A 25094-nucleotide genomic window follows, 5' to 3' on the forward strand; every position below is an offset into this window, starting at 1 on the left:
ACCCACCACATCTTAGATCAAAGAGCATGTTGGACCTCAGTACAAGCCACTGCGTGGCAGAAAAAGGCTGAAGGAAAAGATGACAGAGCTCCATAAAGAAAAGATTTGCATGGGGAAAAACAAAGAGGCCATATATTTTTGAAAACACATCAGCTACGCTTGGCAAATGAAATTATCGGAGGGCAAGTTAAAAAAGCAAACAATAGGAAGGTGTTCCTCATGTATTGAAAAGAGAACAGAAGTTGTTGCCCGATAATCTGGCATATACCAACAACAATTTAGCTGAAAATGATGAATAAATGTAAGAAATGCCTGCTAGAGGTTAAAGTACGAATCGATTTTCTCCTCAGGAAATCATTGAGCGAAAAATGACTGTAAAATGCAACTGTCAGACAGAAGATCATCACCATTTGCTCACCATTTTTGGCACCATTTTCTAAGTATTCTGCTGACCACTGTCAAATGCGGGGGTGGGGAGGGCATGGTTAAACCTGGATGGGTCCTACAGTCCTCACAGCCTTAGGGAATTCCTCTTTCTGACTGTTGTCCTTCTCTGTGGGCAAGTCATGAGGGTTGAGACACCAAAACTTGGTTGTTTCATTACATCATTACATGTTGTTTCAGGACATCATTAAGAACTGAAGTGAAGGAGAGAGAAGGTAACCCCGACTCTAAAGTTCCTGGAGTCATCTCTTTAGTCATCTAATCTTTAAAGTGGTTCTTCATCACCTATTGACTCTTGAGGGCTCCAATGCAACAGAGACTGGAGGGATCTGAATATAACAAATAAGATTGTGCCAAACCCAGATCAAAAACAGCGTAGGGAAAAATACTTCTGAATAGGAATGAATGTGATGAAACTTGTATCCGTACCATACTAGACCAACCGTTATTTCCAGCCACCTTGCTCCTTTATAAAATCATGTGTGGATCTAGGATTAAACTTAGAGTTCTTTCCTGGGAAGGGAAGATGCATCTCCCAGGTACAGCAGCTTTATAAAGTCTTTGGCCACAGAAATTATGCTTTCTCTTGAACCTTTCACCAGCATTGAATGTAGAGGCAGAATGTATATTGCGCAGAATTTGTGGACACTCAAGGATGATTTACTATGAATGCACCAATAAAAATAACATCAGGGAAAACACACCTGGAAAATGTGAGATATGTAAATGTAAGGTCGAAGAAAAGAATTCTTGTAGAGGCCATGTATCCAAGCCTAAAAAACATTATCAGGTTTTTCAGTTTAATAGGGCAAAAAACACAAATATGTGCCATGATCTTTGACCCAGTTTTGGGTACCACCAGTTAGGGGCTCTCCAGTTATAAAGGTTTCATTTTCTTATCCAACCCAAACATAACTATTCCATATTCATATAGGGATCAAATCTCCTCTGGAATTTGTCTCATCTAAGAGAAGACACTGGGAGGGACCATACAGAATCAAAATCTTTAGTTTTGAATACATTTTTTCCCGACTTTTTTTTTCCATATCCAACAAACAGATCACATCATGATATGGTTACAAAAATTTCTGTCAGGATGTTGGTTGCTTTTATAAATCCCTTCATAAAACATAAAGATTGCAACACAAGAAAGAGAACACAACAGGTTGACCACACCCATCCTGCATTGCAACACCCAGAAGCATGGATCATAGGATGATTTGGGTTGGAAGGAGCCTTAAAGCTCACCTATGGGCAGGGACGCCTCCCACTGGATCAGGGGCTCCAAGCCCCATCCAACTTGGCCTTGAACACCTCCAGGGATGGGGCAGCAACCACTGCTCTGGGCAACCTGGGCCGGGGCCTCCCCATCCTCACAGCAAAACATTCCTCCATAAAATCTCATCTCAATCTCCCCTCTTTCAGCTGAAAAGCATTCCCCCTCCTCTTGTCCTTGCAGTCCCTGATCAAGAGCCCCTCTCTGAAGAGCCCCTCCCCAGCTTTCTCTGAGCCCCTTTCAGTACTGGAAGCTGCTCTAAGGTCTCCCCACGGCCTTGTCTTCTCCAGGCTGAACAAGCCCAGCTCTCTCAGCCTGTCCTTGTACGGGAGGTGATCCAGCCCTTGGATCATACCTGTGGCCTCCTCTGGACTTCCTCCAACAGATTCACATCCTTCGTGTGCTGTGGACTCCAAAGCAGATGCTGGTCTATGATTGGAACTCTTAAGTATGAAATCCTATAAATATACCCTAGGAATACACTAGGACTGCTTTAGCAAGAAGAGTTCAAGACAATAAAGAGGCTTTTTCTCTCCACGCCATGGATGTTTCTAAGCAGCATTTCCATGTGCATCCCTGTTAAGCACCATCCAATAGGTTACGTGGGGGCTACAATGGGCTCACAGCAAAACACGAAGATCTCTTCCTCACCTTCCTGACATTCTCCTTTCCATTCTGAAAAGCATCGTCTTCTGAATTAAGCATCATTTCAAAACCTAAAAGCTGTATCATGCAACACAGTGAAAAGAGCTTTGCTGGAAGAATAAGGACTACTGGGCAGAAGGAAAACACAGTGGTTTCAAAACTAGGTACATGTAAAGCTCTGCTCACATAATCATGCAAAGCAAGGAAAGAAGCAAATGCCTTTTATGTTCTTAGAGGCCCAGAAGGCAAGAAAAATTCACCCTTTTTGAGCAGAGGAATTTGTGAGTCTGTGGAGGAGACAGAATGGCTTTCTGACCGTGCAAATGCCACAAACACACTTGCTAATACTCCTGTTGGCAGCGAACCATCACTCTTACACTTCATCTACAGCTTCTTTGGCTATACAGCACCCCAAAGCTCAGAGGAAGCATGAAAACCACTCATACAACACATACTCGGTGGGTCCATTACCTCCTGGATCCCTTAAGCTGTGTTTGCACTGCCAACACGGTGAAAGCACAAGGCAATTCTGGAAATCCAGAGCAGGAATTCCAGCAGCAACACTTGTGTTGAATTTTGAAGCATTAGGAACACAGGCTTCAAAACTATGGAAGTTTTGCCATCTCAGTATTTCCTGTCCCATTAGGGGTTAGATGGCACCAAAACTAACTGGAAATTATCTGTGTCAAGGCAGCTGAAAGGTGCCACGCATGGTCTGTGTGGCGTGTCACCCAACAGCATTTGCCTTACCCAGCCTTCCAGCTCTCAACAAACTGCATCCCTTTGAAACCAAACACCCTTTCCTGAGCCCTGCTCACACAGAGCCTGTTTTCACGCTGAAAACACAAACTTTGGCTGAAATTACATTTTGTAAAAACTGCAACTAATTCCTTACCCTCCACCCAGAGAACGAGTTCTTTGGAAGCAGCGGGAGAGATCTTGACTCGCAGAGCTCATGCCTGAGTAACACGCTTCCCCGTCAGCTGCTGGGCATGGCTTGTGCTTGCTGGCAATGGAAGAGTTAAACTATACATGACTTACTTTCTACCCACAAGCCAGCCAAGGCTACAGACCACTAATTTCTGTGTTTATCTAAAGCTTCTGACGCTCTACGTAGGCTTTTTTTTTTTAAGTCTTTTGTTTTTGCTTTTTCTCAAGCTGGTCTGCGTTTTTCCCTGTAAACTAAGGATATAAAAGTTAAATCCAGTGGGCTTAGCTGCAATTTACACGTTGCAAAGTGTAAAGCGTTGGCATTTCCAAGCTTTCTGTCCCATCCACGCATACATTGCAGCTTAGCCAGGAGTCGGTAAATATGCATTAAAATTCAGAAGCAAATTACAGCCGCTTTACGTTCACTTTCTGCAAATATTTGAGCACTTGTACTTTACTAGTGAATAATGAATATTACTTTCAAATAACCACCGAGCTCACCGTGGCATGTTCGGATATTACAGACATGATCCGTACGCTAACACTTATCCGGTGAGGAGTGCCGTCCAACCAGGAAACGAGCAATACCCTGTGACTTCTACAATTCACAGCACAAAATCTGAATATGAAATATTTCCACACTCATTAAGGTGGAAATTTCAAAGCACACAACAGAATTAAGGTAAAAAGAAGAACCCTTGCAGTGCCCTTTAATTTTTTCCCGATAGCAGCGATCAGCCTCAGTCACCAGAACCGAGGAAGCTCTGAACATCTGCAAGGACTAGCACAAAAAAATCCAGCATTTTACATCGACAGAGCAAGCCCTATGAGAATTCCTCTTTAAGAAATGGGAGCGTTCAGCAACCCAACTTTCACTTTTACGGAGCGGAGAAGAGGACGAGATACACAAACTTTTTTTCTAAACTATTAATAGGTATTTTAATTTAGACAAGATGTTATTCATTTCCATACTTCAGTAAGTGATACAAATAAGAGAGAACGACATTTAAAATCATTTGGGATTATGTTATTTATTCTTAAATACTTGTGTTTAATCGCTAGTAAATACCTCAGAAAAGCATGCCTAGCAACATCAATCGGCAGGAATCCCTCTAAGACCTTGTAATCAAGCAGCAGAGAAGCAAAAAGCCTGTTAGCTCAAAGTGAGCAGTCAGCTTCTCCCTCGCAGACTTTATCACAGTAAGAAATCATTGTATTTTGGGAGCACCTTCCTTGCCAGCCTAAGCCAGACTTGCATTTTACCGTATGTAGCTTCATGCCCAGACCACTCTGTAGAATCATGGAATGGTTTGGATTAGAAGGGACCACAAAGCCCATCCAGTTCCACCCCTGCAATGGGCAGGGACACCCACCACTGAATCAGGGGCTCCAAGCCCCATCCAACCTGGCCTTGAACACCTCCAGCGATGGGGCAGCCGTCACTTCTCTACTACCTCCCCAATACAATATTTATCCTATGCCGAGCACAACTTTGGGCATTGGAGAATTGTTGTGCTGTAACTCATATAAACATTCCCAGAATAATGTTTGGGGGTCTCTTCTCCTAATTACCACAGCATGGGGTCTTCAGAGAGATGTCCGAGTTCCTGGGACGTGTAGTTTTCAGTGTGCGAATAACCACCACGTGTCTGCCTGTTCTCTTCCGAGATCCATTTACCCTTTATTTTCTTTATCCTCGTGGAACGTTGCTGAGCTCTAAGAATCCTGCACAAGCAAGTTTGCAGTTCCAAAATATCAGACTAGAAGTGGCCACCATAAATTAACCTTTTTTTTTTTTTTTGCATAATTTTGGACTGCAAATCATGCTTGAATAACTTCCAAGTGTGAATGAAAAAGGACATCACTCTTTAAGCCTATTTGTGCTTGAACTTAGCAGGCAATGTCTTTAACGCTAACTCAAGGGTTTCCTCCTTGAACAGTGCCTTCCATTTAAATATAGTCCTTCAATATCCATTCAGAGATAATAGTATATTATCTAAATAGATATCCTCTAAATAATCTTTCAATATCTGTTCAGGGAGTGAATACACACTGCCTAACACTTTTTAATTTAACTATCGGGGAAGAGGGGGTGGGAATTGTGTTGAAAGAATGAAATCTTCTCATTCCAGCTACTACTGAAATGTTAGATACAGATCAATCTTCTTTTATTAATTTACTTTATATGCCATTTCAATTTCAGAATGTTTCCATGTTGCCATACTTAAAAAAAAAAAAAGAAATGTCTTAGAAATGCTAGAAGCTTATTTTGTGGTTTGTTAATATAGGTGCAGTGTAAACAATGGATTTGAGGATCTAGCAGAGGAAGAACCCATTTTATACATAATGTTTTAATGGACTCTTTTTGTAAACTGATGAACCCGTACAAGACTCTGACTAGGATTTTTTTCCATCAACACAGAGCTGCGTGGATAAGAAGATGCATCTTTTAAGTATGCTATGAAAACCGCTGCCGAGGGACACAATAGTCATCACCAATTCCATCAAAGGTAACTCCATCCAGATCTTGAAGCCTTCATTCTGGCAAATTTCCTGTAGATGGAGAAGTTTATAATCTCTGCTTAGCTGGTACCAAGAGCCATGCTAGTGTATTTAATGCAAAATTGCCCTGAGCTTCATTTACATACTACTCGACCAAATTTAATGCAATAAAGCTCTCAACATTTAGATTTTGTCTGCCATACAATTCAGCTGAAACAACCAAATTTGTTACAACCTCAATCCAACATTTAGGAGTAAAACAAACGCCTGGTAACTGTATTTCATATGCTTTTAGAGAATTTGACTTAACTGAAGGAGTCACATGGACCCCTTCATTGTATTTTTATCCAAAATGGTGATAAAAATTACAAGATAGGTGTTAACTTTTTTCTCCCCAAGTCCAAGGTGGCCTAGCTCACCCCAGCTTCAGCTCGGCACACACATATGGTGCTAGGCAGTATATTTTATCAGTACATCTGATAAAATATATGCAGGCAGCATCGCCTGAGGCATCACCTGCAGCATCACCTTCTGTCCTTCCCACATCCCCTCGCAACCCTCTGTGTCCCACCGCAATTCCTCCATTTTCTTCACATCCCCCTCCAGCCTCCCCACCCATCATCCCCACAACCCCACACCTTGCATCTCTCCATATTCCCCCCATCCACTCCACATCCCCCTTGCATCCTCCCACATTCCTCTCCGTTCTCCCTACATCACCTCAAAATCCCTGCTTCTCTCCCAACCCTCCACATCCCTCAGCATTCCCCCCATCCACCCCGCATCCCTCCATAGACCCTCGCACCTTCTCGTATCCCATCAGCATCCCCCCCGCAACCACCTGCATTCCCACTCCTCCCTCCTCCCTGCATCCTCCCACCACAACCCTCCACATCCCTCCATACCCACCCGCCCACCCCAAACGCCCCTCCATCCTCATGTCCCCCTGCACCCCTTCTCCTCCATCCTCCCCACGTGCCTCCATTCCAACCACATCCCCCCGGACCCTTCATCCTTCCACCCCCACCATCCTCCCATCACAACCCATCACATCCTTCCATGCTCTCCCATGTCCTACTCCATCCTCCCATCACATCCCTCCACCCTCTCCCATCCACCCCCCATCCCCCTGAATCTTTTCCTCCTCTGGAGGAGTAAGGGCAGCGTTAAGGCCATATTTTGGGGTTCTTTGGTGAGGAGACCCCGCGAGGCTTTGCTCTAGAACCTTTCAGGAGGGTGCAGCACGTCTCCACTTGCCTCAGCACAGAGAATCCAGGCAAGGTCGCTCCCCGCGGCACCTCCTCGTGACATGAGCACAGTGTCTGTCCACTCCCACCGGAGCAGCACCCCTGCATTTTTCCCTTGCTGTAAAACCGTGCAATATCAATCTTGAAGTTGTCCGGCTCCATGGAGCTATTTTTAAACTGACATATATGAAAAAGCAGAACCTTTCTCAAGTTTCCCTGAGAAGCTTCATAAAAAGAGAATTTCGGATGTTTGAACTGGAAACAAAAAATCCATTTAGGCGAGTTAAGAAAGACGTTGTAATGTTTGCCAATTAACCGTGACCCAATTAGCATTCAAACATGGGAAGAATCCACTTTTGGTGATGCTTTTCCAGCCTTCAATCTACACCCTTCCACTTTGTTTACAGAGAAAACACGCTGTTTTACCTGGGCTGGTGTAATTAAAGTGATGGAGTTGCCCAGCACGGGTGCACTTCTGCCAGAATAAATGTGTTATAACCAACGTAGCTTATTTATATACAGGAAAGAGAATAAACATCATGTACATGAGCTGTATGTGTACTTTACAACAAACAAACCCTGAGATGGGGGCAGCCTTTCTGGCAGCTTTGTTTTGTGGGGCTATAGGGAGAGATCATTCCTGCAGACAGAACAGGGCTTTGAGGAGAAATGGCAGTGCTGGACAAAGCCACGTAGCCCTGTCAGAGCCTCCGCGTGTCTGCGCTGACACAGCTGAAGCCTTGTGAACATTGAAGCCTAAAGACACCCACAGCCATTCGGGATAGCAGTGAATTCAGTTGGGGAAGGGCTGTGGATCAGGGAGGGCAGGGATAGGATGAGGGGGAATGGTTTCCAGCTGAAAGAGGGAAGATTGAGATGAGATCTTAGAGAGAAACTTTTTGCTGTGAGGGTGGGGAGGCCCTGGCCCAGGTTGCCCAGAGCAGTGGTGGCTGCCCCATCCCTGGAGGTGTTCAGGGCCAGGTTGGATGAGGCTTTGATCCCCCTGACGCAGTGGGAGGTGTCCCTGCCCATGGTGGGGGGTGGAACTGGATGGGCTTTGAGACCCCCTCCCAACCCGAACTGTTCCATGATTCTATGAAAAGCTAATTAGAAGATGGAACAATTACGCTGCTCTGACAGAAACCATCCATCAGCGCCAAGCCCGTGCGCGGGTGAGGCCTGCCGTAATTTCCTCCCGATCGCTCACCGGCCAGCGAGGGTTGTTGATGCTGGCTGCCGGGAGCCCCGAAGCCCTGTAAAGCCACTCGGATATTACCCAGACGTGTTGTCACTACTAGCTGGTGGCACTCGCCTTTGCTTTTCGAACAGAAGGAGCCCTCTGCTCCCAGCTCAGAGCCGCTGTCCTGAGGTGCAGCACCAGCCCAGTGACACAGGGGGACAAAACCCCTCCATATTTTACAAGAAAGCCCAGGCACGGCTCCCTCAGACCCTTCCTGCTTCCCTCTTGCTATCCAGGAGAGAAAAATACAATAAAATAACATTCCTCATGGACTGTGAAAAGCAATCGCTTACTCCAGAGCGAAAGGAAAATATTCATATTCTATCACGACAGCAATGACTGGAGCCGTGCTGTTCCCCGAGCTCCGTTGGTGGCAGTAAACGGCAATAATTCCTCCCGAAGCAGTTAGGTAATTCCTCATAAAGTAGTTGGGTCTGACATCTGTTCAGCTAAATGACAGCGATCGTTCCCCTAGAACAGGCCAGGACGTCCTCAACCCCACAGGTTGCTTTTGTATCCGAAATAATCAAACTTCAACTTATGACCTATTTTAAGCTCCTTATTTCTTTCCTCGCAGCAGGAGCAGCTGTGGCACAAACACAACAGCTCCTCAGAGGTTTTTGCTGCCTTTTAGAATCCCTCCTGTCTCTGAGCTCAGAAGGAAATGCCAAAAGCCTTGGGGTACGCCGAGAACTTCCAGCAGAAACACATCTGAGATGCGCGAGGCTTTCCGACATTCGCTAAAGAGTTTGCAAAGGAATTCAGTGTGAATTAAACTCTCTCACAGTAAACACGGAGATTTGCAGCGCAGGTTTCCACGGCAGAAAACTGTGAACTAAAATATTGAATACATAGCAAATTAATAAGAAGGGGAAAAAAATACTTTTTCCAGCATTCGTGGTGGGCACAGCTCGCCGTTCTGTTAATTCAGGTTCATGCACAGAGAATCTACCTTTTAATCCGAATTGGCTGCTGCTCCCAACGCCGTTATCCCATTATCCCATTATCCCTTTATCCCTGCCCAACGCAACGCCCGGAGCTGGAACAGGGCAAAGCCCAGCGCCCGCCGTGCCCCTTCCACCATCTTCCCAGCCTTAATCCTCACCCCCAGGTTAAATAAAACATCGCGAAGGAATTTGTTTGTTGAAATCCAGAAGTCGTTTCAGCTCGGTGGGGGCCGCATCCCGCTCCAGCGCGCATCCCGGGAGAACATTTAACCTGGGATGAAGGAAACCCTTCTCCCCGCCCCCCCCACCCCCCACCCCGAGCCCGGCTGGGACAGCAGCCCCGGCTGCTAATTACAGCCTTTAATTGGGAGGCAGGCCTAATGAGTGCCCCCCACCCCCATCCCAGCAAGGGCTTCAGTGCGGGCCCCGCTCGCTCCTTCCCAGCCGCGCACACACCGCGAAGGCGCTGCCTCCGCTCCCCTTGCTCGCCCACCTCCCCCTTCTTGCTCGCCCACCTCCCCCTTCTTGCTCGCCCACCGTCCCCTCTTGCTCGCCCACCTCCCCCTTCTTGCTCGCCCACCTCGCCCCCTCTATAGATGCTCTATAATTTTATATTTCGACAGGAGAAAAAAAAAAATACAGCAGGGACTCGGGGAAAACAATTCAAAATAAGGATAAAAAATACAACAGGGTCTTGGGGAAGACGATTAAAAAAGTCAGGGTGAAAAATACAGCAGGTACTTGGGGAAAACAATTTTAAAAGGAAGGATTAAAAAATACAGCACGGACTGGGGGGAAACAATTCAAAAAGCAAAGGTCAAATAAACAGCAGGGACCTGGGGGAAACAATTCAAAAAGCAAGGATAAAAAGGCAAGCGATGCCGTGGGATGCTGCGGATCGGGACCCACTCGCTGCACCCAGCGCTGCTCCTCTCTCCCTCTGGAAAAAAAGCATCATTTGGGCTGCGCAGCGCACGGCTCCGTTCGGTTCTTTGACAGCAGCGGGTGTGTTTCTGAAGGGTCGGAGCACCCGTGCTTGTCGGGAGCGCGGATCGTGCCTCCCGGGAGCAGGAGCGAACCCGCCGGGCAGCGATTTACCTGCCGGGGCTGCGGATCCGAGCGCGGCCGCGGGTCTGTGCGCGGACACATCGCGATTGACCCCAAAGCAGCGCGTTTCTCAGAGCAATAGTTCATAAAATATTTTATTGAAATAAAGTAAATATCTTCGCGTTAATAAAACCGATCCTAAAATGCAGGGTTGGTTGGGTTTTTTGCCGGATAACTAGGGCACCACAGGGATTTATGCGGCGAGGGTCCCGTGTCCTCCGGCCCCGGGTAACCTCACTCCTCCTGGCTGACCTCGGGCGGCTTCTCGGCGTCCCGGGCTCGCTCCTGCTCCGAGAGCTGCTCGCTGCTGGGGATCGAGTTCTTCTTGGGGCGCCCCTTCGGCTTGGTGGGGGACTCCAGGCCGCCCCCCTGCAGCACCTGCGGGCGGGGAGGGGTCAAACCGCGGCCCCCGGGACCAGGAGCGTATAGACACACCTATATGCCTGTATGTGCACGCATATGTGCATATGTGTGTGTGTGTGTATATATACGTGTGTGTGTGTATATATATGTGTATGCGTACATAAGTATATGTATGTATATACCAGTGCCTTAAAGGCCAGGAGCACATAGACACACGTAGATGTATGTATATGCATGCATGTGCATGTATAGATATGTATATACATGTATATGTGTGTATATGTGCATGCATATGTGTGTATATATATGTATGTGTATGCATACATATGTATATGTATGTATTTACCAGTGTCTTAAGGGCTAGGAGCATGTAGACACACGCATATGTATGTATGTGCATGTGTACGTATATATGTGCACGCATATGTGTGTATATATACATATATGTATACGTACATATGTATATGTATGCCTTTACCGGTGCCTTAAGGGCCAGGAGCATATAAACACACATATATGTATGTACGTGTATGTGTATATATGTGCATGCATCTCTGTGTGTATGTATATATGTGTATGCGTACATATGTATATATATGTATATACCTGTGCGTATACATGTGAGTGTATATATATATATGAATGAATATATAATTACATACAAGGCAGAGAAAAAACTTCCCTGGGGATCCCACGGGAAGCATCTCCCGGAGGGACGGCGCTGCATGGATGCTCTCCCGGGAAGCGGGAGCACTATGATTTTATAATGTATTCACATACCTATCCCTACGTATATATAAAGTATATATAGAATATATACACATACATTTATCATACATAGGAATTATATTATTATATATACTATATATTCATTATATATACTATATATTCATTATATATCATACATAGTAATATATACATATATACATGTACACACACATATGTGCATATAATGATATATGTAATAAATATATATATGCACATGTATGCATGTACACCCATATATGCATATAATAATAATATATATAATAATATATATAATAATATATGTAATAGCTGTAATATTTATAGCAATATATGCACACATACAGATGTACACATACATATATGTTATATATAAAGATATATACATCTATACACACACACATCACAGAATCACTAGGTTGGAAAAGACCCCCAGGATCCTCGAGTCCAACCCTGTGCGTATTAGATATAATAATCTATCGATAGAGGTATAGATACCACACAGACACACAGAGACTGTTGCCCCCGGCCGGCTCGCCGGCGGACGGGCCCGCGGGGCACGATGAGGACACGATGAGGGGGACACTCACAATTTTTTTCCATTTCATGCGCCTGTTCTGGTACCAGGTTTTCACCTGGAGCTGGCTGAGCCCCAGCGATTCGGCCAGGTCTATTCTGCGGGGCGAGAGAGAGAAGCGCTGAGAAGCCGCTTTCCGGCTTTCCTCCTTCTTTTCGCGAAAAAAAAAAAAAAAAAAAATCCAAAACCAAAAAAATACCCCCAAAAAAAACCCCAAACCGGTGGGTTCCCCGCGGCGCCGGCCGGGCGTCTCGTACCTGTCGGGCGTGGAGAGGTATTTCTGCTTCTCGAAGCGCTTCTCCAGCCCCATGAGCTGCAGCTCGGTGAAGACGGTTCTGCTCCGCCGCCCCTTCTTGGCCTTCCCCGGCGGCTCGGGCGGCTCCAGCTTCCCGCGGAGATGCAGCTCCAGGGGCAGGGGGCCCGGGGGGGACCCGGCCGGCAGCCCCGAGCCCGCGGCCAGCAGCGCCGAGCCCAGCCCCGAGCAGCCCAGCGGGGCCAGCGGGAACTTGAACACGGCGGCCGGCTCCGCCTTCAGCAGCGCTGCGGGAGAGACCGGCGTGAGCCCCCCGGGGCTGCGGGGAGAGCGGGGACACCGGGGGTGCGGGGAGCTCGGTGATCGCAGAGGCTGTAAGGAGCTCGGTGGCACCGGGGATGCGAGGAGCGCGGGGACCCCGGGGATTGAGGGAGCGCGGTGTCCCCGGGCGTTGTAAGGAGCTCGGTGGCCCCGGGAATAGAGGGAGCTCGGTGGCCCCGGGAATAGAGGGAGCTCGGTGGCCCCGGGAATAGAGGGAGCTCGGTGGCCCCGGGAATAGAGGGAGCTCGGTGGCCCCGGGATCAGACCCTGCAAGGAGCCGCGGGTCCTTCTCCTCGTTCCCCGGGAGGAGCGGGGCCGCCCAGCAGCAGCCGAGCCCCGGCCCCCCGAGCGTTCTCCACCGGGGAGCAGTTGGCGTCCCTCGCCGGGAGCCCAAGAGGAGCGAGCCCACCCCCGAGGATGCTGCCGCGGGGCGCTGCCGGGGGGCTGCCCCGTTCCCCGAGGGGTTCCCCCGTTTCCCGGAGGGACGGGGCCGCTCCTGGGGAGCTCCCCCATCTCTCGGAGGGCTCCCCGCTTCCCGGAGCCGCTGCCCGTCCCCTCCCGTCCCGCTCCATCCCGGCTCCCCCGTTCCACGCCCGGTTCCCAGCGGCTCAATCCCGGGCTCCCGGGGCTCCGCATCCCCGCAACGAGCCCGGGGGGCGTGCAAAAGATTTCTGGGGAGTCTCTACGGGCTTCCCCTCCTCGGCCTAAGCCGAAGCGGCCTCGCTGCTTTGCGGGGCCCGATCCCGCTGCCCGGGGCTGCGAGGAGCCTTTTGTCTGGTTCCCTGCTCCAAAGGGCTCTGCCCGCCTTGAAAACAACGGTCCTTTCCAAATATTCTAATAAAAGCTGCTCCCTTGCTATGGATTTTGACGTTTTCCCTCTTTCCCTTCTAAACGGAAAACAAGAAATCGGGATCCTCCTGTACCGTCCGGGTAAAGAGCGGCCTCCGCGCAGACTAAAACTGCTCGGGAAATCAATCCTTTCGCAGTCAGGAACCGTATCCTGGCGTGTAAAATATACCCACTATCGGCGTTTAAAATATATCCAATATCGGCGTTTGAAATAGATTAAATACTGGCGTTTAAAATATATCGAATTCCGGCGTTAAAAAAAAAAGAAACTACGTCGTTAATGGGCGCGTTTGCCCCGGACGCTGTCCCAGACGCTTAAATAAATAGATATATAAATGTTATATATGTGAATGCGTATATAAATATTATATATCTATAAATAACCGCCCCGCCGCCCCTGTGCCGGGTTCCCGGTCTCCGCCGCCCCCCCCCGGGCTCCAGTCCCGGCACAGACACCCCCCAGCGCCGCTCCGAGACCCTAAAACCCGCTTTTTAGGCCCAAACCCTTCTCCTCCCGCGGCAGGGGGTGCGCGAAGAGGGTTTGTTTTGTTGCTTTGCTTCTTTTTTTTTAGGGCAAAATCCGCGAGGTTTTCTGGCAGGGGCCGCGCTCCGGGCTGCGCTCGGGCTCCCCGGCGGCCGGTGCGGGTCCCGCAGCCCCTCGGGGTCCCCCCCCCCCCCCCCCATCCCGGCACGTACCGAGGTGGCTGTGATAGGGGCGTGCGGAGAGCAGCGCCTGCACCCCGAACTTGAGCAGCTCCCCGGCGGGCGCGGCGCCCTTGGGCTCGGGGGGCCCGGTGAGGATCTCCTCGATCATGAAGCTGCGGTAGCGGTGCGGGCGCTGGTCGGGGAAGGGCTCCGCCGGCAGGCAGCGAGCGGCCCCCAGCTCCAGCGGCTGCTGCATCCTGGCCCCCGCAGCCCTAGGGCAGCGCCCCGGCCGCCGGGAGCCCGAGGGCAGCGGGGCGCCCCCCGGGGGCTCTGCCCATCGCCCCCCCCCCCGGCCCGCGGCTCCGGGAGCCTCTCCCCGCCCCGCACCGCGCGGCTGTTATAGCGGCGCCCGGCGGGAGGGGCCGCGGGGGGGGAAGGGGCCGGGGCGGGCGAGCACCTGGACCGGGGGCTGCGGCCGATCCCCGACGTATAAAGGGAACGGCCGCCCCCTCCCCGGCGGCGACCGCGACCCCAGACCCGTCCCCACCCCCAGGCCCAGCCCCGTCTCGCGCGTCCCCTGCCCTATCCCCGTCCCAGTCCCTCTCCCTCTCTTCAGCCGCTGCCCCATCTCCGTCTCTGTTCGCATCTCCATGCCCAGCCCTGTCGTCTTCTCCAATCCCATGCCCATCCCTGTCTCCTCCATCCCCGACCCTATCCCCATCCCAGTCCTATCCCTATCCCTGCCCCTTTCCCTATCCCTATCCCTATCCCTACCCCTATTCCCATGCCCATCCCTGTCTCCTCCATCCCCGGCCCTATCCCTATCCCTATCCCTATCCCTATCCCTATCCCTATCCCTATCCCTACCCCTATCCCCATGCCCATCCCTGTCTCCTCCATCCCCGGCCCTATCCCTGTCCCTATCCCTGTCCCTATCCCTATCCCTATCCCTATCCCTATCCCTATCCCTATCCCTATCCCTATCCCTATCCCCATCCCCATCCCCATCCCCATCTCTGTCTCCTCCATCCTCCGCCCTGGCCCTATCTCCATTCCAGTCCCAATCCCTCTCTCTATCGCCATTCCCACGCCTATCCCTATCCCCTTCTCCGATCCCATCTCCATGCCCATCCCTGCATTCTTCTCCATCCCCATGCTCATCCCTGTCTCCCCCATCCCCATCCCTATCCCTGTTCCCATCCCTCTCTCTGTCCCTCTCCTTACCTCTATCCCCATGCCCATCCCTGTCTCCTCCATCCCCGGCCCTATCCCCATCCCAGTCCCCATTCCTCTTCCTATCGCCACGCCTGTCCCCATCCCTGTCTCCGTTCCCATCCCCGTGCCCGCCCCACTCCTGTGTTCTTTTCCATCTCCGGCCCCATCCCTATCCTCATCCCCATCCCCATCCTTGTCCCCATCCTCGTTCCCGTTCCCATCCCCATCCTTCCACAGCCCTTTCACGCCGAATTTTTGCTCGGTACAAGGAGATCCGTTTCATTCCCTTCCAGCCCGCACAGCGCAAGGCAGCGGACAATTAATGAGCCATCCTGCTAATTACCCCCGTGCTTTGTGCACGAATCCCGTGGGAGGGTCCCGCCGCTCCTCACCCCCGGGAGAAACGCAGGAACCGAGGGGGAAGCGGGGAGGGAATTCCAGGGAAGCCCACGGCTTCATCCCAGGGCTTCATCCCAGGGCTTCATCCCACGGCTTCATCCCAGAGTTTCATCCCAGGGCTTCATTCCAGAGCTTCATCCCAGAGCTTCATCCCACGGCTTCATCCCAGGGCTCTCTCCCAGCCGCTGTCGCACGCGGAGGGGTGGGCGTCGGGTTCAGCCCCGGGGGCAGAAAGGCTCAGCCTCTGCCCTTCTGGTTTTCCACCAAAATCCCAGGGATTTGAGGCTGGGAAGCGCGGGGGGGGGGCGCTGCCAGCAAAGCCTCGACCCGCCGGGAGGTGCGCCCGGGATGGGGACAGCCGGGACGGGATTTTTAATTAAATGGGAGCGGAAAGGATACTTGGAGGCTTTCAAGGAACCATCGCGGACACGAGGCCGAGCTGCTCGCTCTCGTTAGCCTTAATTAATTCCTAACGTCCCGTCGTTCCGCGGCGCCGCTTAACCGCTGCGTTCGGCAGAAACGAGGCGTCCCTCGGATTAATTTCTGGCTGTGCTCCCCCTGCCTTCCCAGATCACCTGCTCCCTGTGTTTGCTGCCACCGGCACGGAGCGTTTCCGCGTGGATTTGTCCGTTTTCTCCGCGTTTCTCCATCCAAACCGATGCCCCTCGCAGGGGGAACCCGCGGGGCTGAGAACCGCCCCGGTACCTGCCCTGAGCCCCAGGGCTCCCGTTTATTCAGGCATCACCGGCGAGGTGGGGAAACAGAGCGAAGCCGTGGATCCCGATCCCTGTGTCCCTCCCAGCGCCCCGGGAGCCCGAATCGAGGGGAGCGGGGCCCCAAAACTCGGAGCAGGATCCCTCTCGGATTCCTCACCTGGCTCCCTGCCCGCTCATCCTTTAGTCCGTCTGCCCCAAGGTGCTGATCTCCGGCATAACGAGGCCTTTTGGAACTATCGTAATAAATAACAAAGAGAATAATTACGAGTAAAGAGAGAAGAACTCGGTCGTGATCGCTTCAAGGGCTTCGCCGCCGAGAGCAGCGCAGCCACGGAACACCCTGCCTGAGACACGCCACCCACCCCCTCGCACCCCGGGTTTTTATTCTTTATAATAAAACAAAACTCATTGATAATTCCAAGCCTTTCCCCCCGGCCCGAGCAGGTGAGGATCCGGGGAGCGTTTCCCAGCACACGGAATAATCTCTGAGAATTTCAGGGGTTATTTTCTCGCGGAACGTCAGCCCCGATGCTGCAGAAGGGAGGAGGCTCCCGCAGCCGAAACTCACCCCGGGCGCAGGCCACCGGCCCCAAATTCACTTGTAAAAAAGAACTTTTATGGAAAACGAGCTTATTTTAATATTTTGATGCCGCGCTGTAAGAAAGGAAGGATCAACTCCACCGCCCGGCTGCGGCCAGTGATTTAAAATCGTTGCAGGGCACATCCCGTAGCGAAGAGCACACCAATTAATATTCTTTTTAGTTGCGGCTCTCCCATTGTCTGGAATTGTCCGGCTTCCCCGCGCCCTCACTCCGCATCCCGCTCCCATAACCCCGATCCGGAGCGACTCCCCCAGCGGCTCCTTCCCAAGCGGCGCCGATTCGGAGTGGGAGGGCAGCAGAACGGGGGGTTCAGGCAGGAATGGGATCAACAAGCTGCGAGCCGGACATTTTATACATTTTTTTTCCCCCCCTCCAGCTATCAGAAGGGAATCGCCTTTCTGTGCAAACCCGCTCCTCATTTAATAAGCGGGGTTGGTTTGGTTTTTTCGCTTGTAGCAGTGACAGATTTTATAAAACTGTTAGAAACAGCGTATTTCTGGAGGTAGCTATTTTTAAATATAGTACATATTTTATACAAATTCATAACAAATGTATGTTAGTCGTTGCAGGAACCGTCGTCGCGTTTATCCCGTTCAGATTCAATTCTAATCGTCATTTTGCATCCGAGCGGGACGATTTTTAAAGGCTTCCTCAGCTTAGTTTTACACTTTGGATACCTTGATCGACTTCTCCCTTTTTCCTGGAACGGGATGACAGATAAACTAGGGAAAAATTTGCTGTGAAGGAGGAAACAGCTTCACCCTGCGATGTAAAACTCGCTGCGGCAGGAACCCCGCCGCTTCCCCGTGTCTCCGTTTTAACGGGAATAAGAGTTCTGCTGCATTTCTTACATCGCCGGCTCCGCCGCTGAGTTCTCACAGTATTCTCCTAATTCCGACAAGTCTATCGAGGAAAATATAATAAAAATTAAAGCTCTCTGGATCCTTCAGGAGACTTCGCAACGGGAGAACTTTTCTCTAGGAGCGAGCGGAGCCTCGGCGGGGGGATCGGAGCGACTTCCAGGGGCTGGGAACACCTCACAGCTGGCAAATTCCGGAGGGCCGCACCCCGGAATCGGAGGTCCCTGCGATGTGGGGCTCTGCCTTTCCTTGGTCGGGGGTCCCTGAGCTGCGGGGCTCTGCTCTTTCTTGGTTGGGGGTCCCTGAGCTGTGGGGCTCTGCTTTTCCTTGGTCGGGGGTCCCCGGGGTTGTGGGGCTCTGCCTGCCCCGTTCCCACGGGCAGGGGCCAGGGGGGACCCCACGCTTCCCACGGGATCATCCTCCCGCATCCCTTGCCCTTCCCGAGATGGGGTGGATCGGTCCCGGTGGCTCTGACTCCCTCACTTCTCATGGCACTTAATGCTCAGGAAATCCACAAAGTGGTAGGAAGAGAGTGGAAAACGTGACATCACGGGCTAAAGGCGAAGGAGCACTAGGGCAGCGGGAATAGCTCAGTCCTGACTAATGCATCATGTTTAGCGGCTGAGTAAAGCTTCATCAGCAGTTAAACACGTATCACTCCAGAAATTGTTTTCTGCAGACACCTGGCCTCATCCCACAGTCTGAAGGCAGCGAGCGTGAGCGAGGGTCGCAGGGGACTGTGCCCCAGCCTCTGCATCCCCCTGCCAGGTGAGGAGCATCATCAGTCCTCCTCGCCAAGCACATTCCAACAGCTCTGGAGGAGTGAAGGGGTCCCCCAGTTCCTCTAGAGCTTGACAAGTAAGGAAACGATCCCTAAAGCTGAACAGCCAATATGTGCAATCTCCCCCCAGTCACCAGCACTGCGGACAACACCCCCAAAGAGGTTCCCCTCCTCCTCCGTCACTGCTGCCTCCCATCCATCCGGATGCTTCATCACCTTGTCCCTGGCATGATCCTATTTCACAGAACACAAAAAGAGCACGAACAGTGACCAAGACACACACTGTGAAAGACAACAACCCCCCTTCTTTATCTCTTTTTACATATAGGATTTTAAATCTTTATGTATTTAGTAGTTTTAATTTTTCCCTAGTTCCCAGGCAAGCATTGCAACACTTGGAAATACAAGCCAGTAAAAAGCCACAAAAGTGATTAGATTTCAGGGTGGGGATTTTTTGTGGCAGCCTCCCCTTTTGAAGTGATTTCTGATTATTATTTGTAGGTTCCTTCACCATCACAGCGACTGCATCCCCTACAGATGCCATCGCAGCTAACAGATGAGCTCAATTATACTTTCCCTTGTTGACAGCATATTATAAGCATCTTTCCACTTTCTCCTCACAGGGCTGCTACCAAAAGGAGTGTGACGGTGTTCATGGGCCTTGGACTCCAGCCTGTGGCTGGTGCAAAGCCGCCCGCACCAGGGTTTTGTATTAGAACTGATCTTGCACAGCATGGTCATAATCAACCTTACAGGTGTGGAGCTGTGCGTGTGAAACCACTGACAGGTAGGAGATGCATAAATGGGTGAGTTAAATGTAGGTGGAATAAATAACAACAGTCTGAAACAGCACCTGTGGCTGCACTGTCCATTTCTAGATTCTACAGGAATTTCACAGAATCATAGAATGGTGTGGGTTGGAAGGGACCTTAAAGATTATCCAGTTCCACCCCCTGCCATGGGCAGGGACACCTCCTACTGGATCAGGGGCTCCAAGCCCCATCCAACCTGGCCTTGAACCCCTCCAGGGATGGGGCAGCAACAATGTCCCTGGGCAACCTGTTCCAGGGCCTCCCCACTCTCATCATGAAAAATTCCTCTGTATGTCTAGTCTAAATCTGTCCCTCTCCAGTTTATCACCATTTCAGACAGTAGACAATGGGTTGTCCTTATCAGTCTTGCATTAGTTTAAACTGTAACAACCCCTGCATCTGTTGCAAAATTAAGGATGGCCTTGATGGCATCACATCAGCCCCTGTGCTGTGAACACTTAAATGTTTGCTTAGGTTACTCACTGTGTGCACAGGCAGCTGACTGGGACAGGACTGCTAATAGTTCATAAAGTTATTGACTACATCTGTGCAGAGCTGAGGCCTTCAGCTTCTAAAAGTGAAGTGAAGAAACTGAACAAAATCCCTACATCCTTCGGTTTTACAGTGAGCCTCCAGCTGGTTTTGGCTCCTGGTTCTCCCGTTCCCTGTCAGATCTGGATGGTTTGGGTTTATAGACCAGCAGGGGGATGTTTAAGTCATTTAACACAATAATGGCTAATGGAAATATCTTATTTAAAAAACAACAAGAGGTTTTATACATATTAAAATCACATTAAAGCTGACTTCCCGGTCTTTCTCAAGCACCACTACAGCTGGTGAAAAACCCCTAAATTGCACAGCCACCAACATAAAACAGCTTTTGTTAAATGCCAAACAGTACAAACCAGTTAGGTAATAAAGGGTTCCTTTCTCTTGTTTCTTTTCTTTATGGTTTGTATGTGTATCTCATTCGATTTGATAGGAATGGTTGGACTCGATGATCCAGTGGGTCCTTTCCAACTAGTGATTCTATGATTCTATTATTTTAAAATATAGGTACAAAAACATTAAAGTGTCCATGCAGTAGGGATTATGAATAGAATATCTTCCCGTTTCCTTAGAAATTAAAGGTCCTGTCACAGGAGACGGGTCTGCAGCCCGGCCACACCAGAAAGAACATCTCACCGATCCAAAATATTTAAGAAAAATGTCCTAAAAACAGAACAGCCAGGTGTCTGAAATCTCCTAAATGCCTCCTATATTTAGAAGTTTTGCTTTGAATGCGGCCTGCTGCAGATATTCCGTCTGACAGGCCAGGACATCTGGCAGAGCTGAAACCCGCCTGCATGGAAACATCAGCTCCTACGGACTCAGGCAAATCAGGTAAGTGTTACCAGAGGAGGCCACGGAGATGATCGAGAGCTGGAGCAGCTCCTGGCCAAGGACAGGCTGAAAGAGTTGGGGTTGTTCAGTCTGGAGAGTTCCCCAGGGAGACCTTAGAGCAGCTTCCAGTGCTGAAAGGGGCTCCAGGAAAGCTCTGGATCAGGGAGTGCAGGGATCGGATGAGGGGAACGTTTTTCAGCTAAAAGAAGGGAGATTGAGACGAGATCTTGCGAAGAAATGTTCTGTGAGGGTGGGGAGGCCCTGGCCCAGGCTGCCCAGAGCAGGGTGGCTGCCCCATCCCTGGAGGGGTTCAAGGCCAGGCTGGATGGGGCTTGGAGCCCCTGATCCAGTGGGAGTTGTTGGAACTGGATGGGATTTGTCATCCTTTCCAAGCCAAACCATTCTAGGATTCTGTGATTCTACCTGCTGCAAGGAGCATTAATAACAGAAGGCAATTAAAGATACATGGGTTCCCAGATGAGACACTCATAAACTGAGTGTGAGCTACCACCTCAGGCTAGAAGAATTGGTTTTGGAATAAAATTGTGCTGCACAGATTAGGATTTCTGTATGCCGCTCCTGTTACTCAGGTCTTTACCTGTTTTAATCTCCATAGCTTGGCTGAGATTCAATGGATCCTTAAAAATGTAACTCCATGTGGGAGTCTTGCTCATGAACGAGTATATGACATTAAAATATTTCACACAGGTACCGGTGCCCGGGCAGGGGCTGCCTCTCCTCACCTTCCGCTAAGCAGGGAGCCCTGGTCCATCGTGAAACAAAGGTGCCTCGTGTGGGTGTGTTTGTTTTAAGCAAACTGCAAACAAGGTTTGGCCCCAAACCCTGCATTCACAGAATCATGGAATGTTTGGGGTTGGAAGGGACCCTAAAGATCATCCAGTTTCACCCTCCTGCCGTGGCAGTTGGGCCCACAGTTTGATTGGAGCAGGATCTGGGTTTAAGCGAACCTAGTTTTCATGAGGCATGGCAGGAAGGCAGCAGCACTGGGTCGCAGGTCTTTACGTGGGCTCACAGAGTGAGTTTTATACCATTTGCTATTGCACAGAGCTCCCTAACTTTCAGGAGTACATGTGTCCCAGCCAAAATGCCCCCTGTGGGGATTACATGCTCGTCCCCAGCTCTGTCTGCTCCAGCTCAGTCCTGTGCCCTGCACTGACCCTCCAGGGTCTTTGGACACCAATAAACGCACTACATTGTGGTACCTACACCTACAGGAAATCCTTCCCATAGATTCACTTAGGGTGGGATGAAGGAGGGAGATGGTAAACATTTCTACAGTTGTCAGCTTCTTGCTCCCGTAGTCCACTTCGGTTGGAATAAGCATGTTTTTTCTTATTGTCATTCATAGAATCATGGAATGGGTAGGGCTGGAAGGGACCTCAAAGACCATCCAGTTCCAACCCCTGCAATGGGCATGGGGACAGGTCGCACTAGATCAGGCTGCTCCAAGCCCCATCCAGCCTGGCCTTGAACACCTCCAGGGATGGGGCAGCCACCCCTGCTCTGGGCAGCCTGGGCCAGGGCCTCCCTACTCTTCACACGCTGGTCTTATTGAGAATGAAACGGGGAATTAGGAACGTCATATTTTAATGAAATACTTTAAAAGAAGTGGTGATAATCAAGGTCAAGCTGCATACAGAAAAGCTGTGAGATTTCTCAAAATTAATTTCTTTATCATTTATATGAAGGGAATTATCTGCACAAAGGAACTGTTAGGGAATATCCTAGGCTGAAAGTTATAATGATCCTACCAGACTGCAGGAACAGATTTCCTCTCCCTTCTCAGTGATGATGAACGAGAGTTACACACCTTTCTAAAAGCAGCCTTAAGAAAGATCAGTGTTCTTATAATGTTAAAGAAAGTGCAACAGTTCGTGATTTCCAGTTTGACCCTTCAGGTCTTTGTCAGGCACAATCTGGACTGTGCTTTAGGTCTTCTCTTCACACAAGTGGAGTGGGATTCTCCAAAGGACTCACAGCCCTGGATGCTGCAGCAGGTTTCTGAATTCTTCCCACATGGGAAAGCCCTTTTGCACACTAAAATCACCAGAAGCAGAATTGCTCTCTGCTCCAGGCAGTATGAGAACTTATCTCATAGAATCTTAGAATGCCCTGAGCTGGAAAAGACCCAAAAGGACCATTCAGTCCAACTCCTCTCCCTGCACAGGACACCTCAACATTCACACTGTGGAGCTAAGGATGTTGGCCAAAGGCTTCTGGAATATTGTTAGGCTTGGTGCTGTGACTGCTTCCCTGGGAGCTGTTCCAGGGCTCCACCACCCTCTGGGGGAAGAGCCTTTTCCTAATGTCCAACCTAACCCTTCCCTGGCACACCTCCCTGCCATTCCCCCAGGTCCTGTCATTGGTCACCAGAGAGAAGAGCTCAACACCTGCTCCTCCTCCTCCCCTTGTGAGGAAGCTGCAGAGCATGATGTGGTCTCCCCTCAGCCTCCTCTTCTGCAGGCTGAGCAGAACCAGTAACTTCAGCCACTCCTCACACGGCTCAATCTGACCTTTCCTACACCCCTATTCTCACACCTGGTATGGCACTTTTCTACTTCCTATGTCCAGAACTAAATTTCAAACTCATATATGGCTGTGACTGCCTAAGAAGTTTAAACAATTTTGCTTTCCATCTTTATTTTGGGACACTTGCAAAGATCTGGGCTCCACTGTGGAGTTCCAAGAACCCATTGACAGTTATCTGGATGGATTGATCCAGTTCATCTCTGCACCCTTCTTGCCTCACACCATAGCTCTTCCTCGCTGATTTTCTGTAGCCTCTCTCTGGACTTGGAGCAAACATGGCACCTCTTTGCACAGCCTGGTCTCCCCTGCTTTCCCTGAGCCCACTCAGCGCACCAGACGGAGAGGGAAAAGCCCATAGGATGCTGCTTACTGCAGAGGGAAGGACTGGAGGGAGCTGCTGTGTCTGGGCTGGATGCAGCGGGATGCGGTGGGAGATGATGGGATGCATGGGATGCAATGGGATGCACAGGATGTGCTGAGATGCAGTGGGATGCACAGGATGTGGCGGGATGTGCTGGGTGCAATGGGATGTGTGGAGTGTAGCAGGATACACAGGATGCATGGGATGCAGAAGAATGCAGTGGGATGCATGGCATGCAGCGGGATGTGCAGGATGCATGGCATGCGGTTGGATGCGCAGGATGCTCAGGCAGTGTGGGATGCTCAGGACATCTGGGATGCAGTGGGATGTGCAGGGTGCAATGGGATGTGCAGGATGCTTGGGATGCTTGGGATGCATGCGATGTGTGTGATGCCGTGGGATGTGATAGGATGCTAGGGATGCTCGGGCTACTCAGGCTGCTCAGCCTGCATGGATGCACAGGATGCATGAGATGCTCAGGATGTGTGGGATGCTCGTGAAGCTTGGGATGCATGCAATGCAGTGGGATGTGACGGGACGCTTGGGTTGCTTGGGATGTGCGCAATGCAGTGAGATATGATTGGATGCTTGGGCTGCTTGGGCTACTCGGGCTGCTCAGGCTGCATGGATGCACAGGATGTGTGGGATGCACAGGATGAACAAGATGCCCAGGATGCCTAGGATGTGGTGGGATGTGTGGGATGTGATGAGATGCGTAGGATGTGATGGGATGCTCGGGCTTCAGAGGAAGTGGTGGGATGTGTGGGATGCAATTGGGTGCGTGGGATGCTTGGGAGGCGTGGGATGCTTGGGAGGCGTGGGATGCTTGGGAGGCATGGGATGCTTGGGATACATAGGATGCTTGGGATGCATGCAGTGCGGTGGGATGTGATGGGATGCTCGGGATACACGGGATGCTCAGGTTGCTTGGGCTGCGTGGTTGTGCAGGATGCGTAGGATGCACGAGATGCTCGGGATGCTCAGGATGAGGTGGGATGTGCGGGATGTGATGGGATGCTCCGGATGCTTGGGATCTGCGGGCTGCTCGGGCTGCTCGGGCGGTGGGTGCCCTCTGGCGGCTCCGCACTCCGGGGATCCTCGGGACATCAAGAGCTCGGGATGATCCCTGCTCCCCCCGCATCCCCGCGGATCGGGCAGAGCGGGGAGGGGAGAGCACCGGGAGAAGCGTTTCCATGCGAAATAGAAGGTGAGAACGAGTAGTCAGCTTGCAATTAAAACGTCCAAAGGAGAGAACTGTACAATAGGAAGAATATTAGTCCAGAGGGAAAGAGCGAGAGGGAACAGCCCGGCCTTTAACCAGGAAT

General features: G+C 50.6%; 1 protein-coding gene across 1 annotated transcript; it reads right to left on the reverse strand.

The window, feature by feature from the left end:
- Positions 1-10478: 10478 nt before the first annotated feature.
- Positions 10479-14346, reverse strand: BARX1 (BARX homeobox 1). The gene is made up of 4 exons (XM_069865702.1): positions 14142-14346; positions 12280-12562; positions 12036-12120; positions 10479-10716 (listed from the first exon to the last, which is right to left on the reverse strand). The coding sequence occupies exons 1-4, from the start codon at positions 14344-14346 to the stop codon at positions 10573-10575; spliced, it is 717 nt and encodes a 238-aa protein (XP_069721803.1). The 3' UTR covers positions 10479-10572.
- Between the last annotated feature and the right edge of the window lie 10748 nt (positions 14347-25094).

The sequence above is a fragment of the Phaenicophaeus curvirostris genome, chromosome 11 (genome assembly GCF_032191515.1).
Source record: "Phaenicophaeus curvirostris isolate KB17595 chromosome 11, BPBGC_Pcur_1.0, whole genome shotgun sequence".
Taxonomy (NCBI): Eukaryota; Metazoa; Chordata; class Aves; order Cuculiformes; family Cuculidae; genus Phaenicophaeus; species Phaenicophaeus curvirostris.